Source organism: Galeopterus variegatus, unplaced genomic scaffold (genome assembly GCF_000696425.1).
Source record: "Galeopterus variegatus unplaced genomic scaffold, G_variegatus-3.0.2 Scaffold965, whole genome shotgun sequence".
Lineage (NCBI taxonomy): Eukaryota > Metazoa > Chordata > Mammalia > Dermoptera > Cynocephalidae > Galeopterus > Galeopterus variegatus.
Genome location: NW_007727076.1, coordinates 98,004 through 100,103, shown reverse-complemented (window position 1 = coordinate 100,103; position 2,100 = coordinate 98,004). Strand labels below are relative to the sequence as shown.

Sequence of the window (2,100 nt, the reverse complement as noted above, 5' to 3'; positions counted from 1 at the left end):
CAGATTCATTTTTATCTGAAAAGTAAATGATACACAGCATCTTAATTTACAGCCCATTTTAATGGTTTTATGTTGTAACATTTAACCTTTGGTAAACTTTACATTGCTTATTGGGATACTGTTGGTTTAAAAAGGTAGGGGGATTGAGGTAACATTTTCTTTTTTCTTTAGTAGACAGAATTTGAAATGGGCATTCTTAATTGACATAGAACATAGGAATTTATTTTACTACTATCTTATTGGCATAGATTTGTTTGAGTCTTATTTTGGCAGCTGTCTTTGTTGTTTTTGTTTGACTCACCAAGTTCTTTTATCATATAATAAAGATAAGTACCTATAAGGTAATGCTCAAGTATACATATTGGAGCCTTGAATTTAACATTATATTCAACATTGGCATCCAAAGTAGTGGATTACAGGAAACACGAGTAAGATCTTAGTACCATACGGTGTCACACATGAACTCCAAGTGTAGGTAACCACAAAATGGTTGTCTGTTTTTTTCTCCCGTGTGTTGGTAGTATGCTGGTGGAAATAGTTTGCATCAAAGTGAGTGAGAATAGACATTTTAGAAATAGTCTTTAAAGACAGTTAGTTTCCTTTGTGACCTAAAATAATCATATTGTTGACATCGTCTTTGTCAAGTTCTAGTTTTATAGAAAGTACCAACCTTTTAAATTTATTAATATAGTTATAAATTCTTTTTTATGTAATTTTGATGAGATGCAGCCAGAGGATAGCAAACTTCCTAATTATATGTATAATATTATTTTATTTCTAGGGTTTACAGATTGGTACTCGAGAATTGGAAGAGATGGGAGCAAAATTTTGTGTTGGTCTACTGCGTTTGAAAAGACTGACATCCCCATTGGAATATAATCTGCCTTCCAGCCTGCTTGACTTTGAAAATGACTTAATTGAATCAAGCTGCAAAGTAACTAGGTAGAGCGCACTTTTTAATTTTTTTATTATGTTGTACACTATTAGACTTTATTAAAATAGTTTAGCATAGGAAAAAGGCATGGAGATTTTGACAGCCGAGAACATGTTTAGAATTAATATAATTTAAGTTTACATATCTAATATTTGTTCCAAATTGTGATAATATTCTTGATTCTTTTAATGTTGATATTTGGGTGAGATTTTAGTGAAATACCTTTGTATTTTGAATGCTGTTTTAAGTGAGCCTAATGGTGTACATTTAACCCAAAAATAAGCAATGTGAGAAATATTGCACTTAGAGAATATCCAAATTATGAGAGTTTAGGGTCAGGATTGATATTTCAAAAGAAATTTTATTTTGTTGATGTCTACACACATCAGATGTTTGTCTAATAACCTTCTGGTAATATATATTAGAAACAGCTTATTTAGCATCCCTTTGAAAATTTAACTACATCTGCCAAATATTCTAAATAGGCAATCTTTTTTTCCTAGAATTCAATGTATATTAAATTTGATCAGTTATGGGCTCAGAGATAATTCAGTATTGTGATTCTTAATCATAATGCCAGACCTTTAGCATTTTATAGTTTGGTGTATATGGTTAAGCATAGTCCCATTTTATAGAACCTTCATGATTTTTTGCTATAAAATTTGTTAATTTATTACCATGTGCTGTTATATATATCAGTGTAGCAGTTTTAAGTGCAGTAAACATTAATTGTAACTCTATTCTCTGTATGTAAATGTGATCATTTAGACACATGATCACCTGCACTCTCTACCCTTCAAAGTGTCTGCTAAATAATAATGAAAAGGAATATAAAGATTGTCAGTTCTCTCTGATATTTAGAAGTCTCATTTTAAGTTTTAAATATTCTTAACCTGTAGTCCACAGACATATTACAGTTGCTTTAGATATCCTGAAATATCATTTAAGCTTATTAATACTTCACAACTATGGTTATTATTAGTCTTATTCTTTTAAAAGGAGCATATATGTATTTTGAAGAGAACATATCTTAAAGAAATCACATATACTGCTATATCACAAATGATTTTAACATTTTTTTTTTCCTTTTTGTCTTTTTTACTGACCAGCAACGGGATCGCAACCCTCGGTGTTGCACCCGCTCCGCGCTCAGCCAGTGAGCGGGA

The 2,100-nt window shown here is 30.9% G+C and overlaps 1 protein-coding gene across 1 annotated transcript in view; it reads left to right on the top strand.

Moving 5' to 3' along the window:
• The window catches only part of AGTPBP1 (ATP/GTP binding protein 1), a 177,147-nt gene that overhangs the window by 136,400 nt on the left and 38,647 nt on the right, over positions 1-2,100 (top strand). Inside the window, exon 23 of the mRNA XM_008573809.1 lies at positions 782-942. Coding sequence (XP_008572031.1) covers positions 782-942 — 161 coding nt within the window. The remainder of the gene's footprint in view (positions 1-781; positions 943-2,100) is intronic.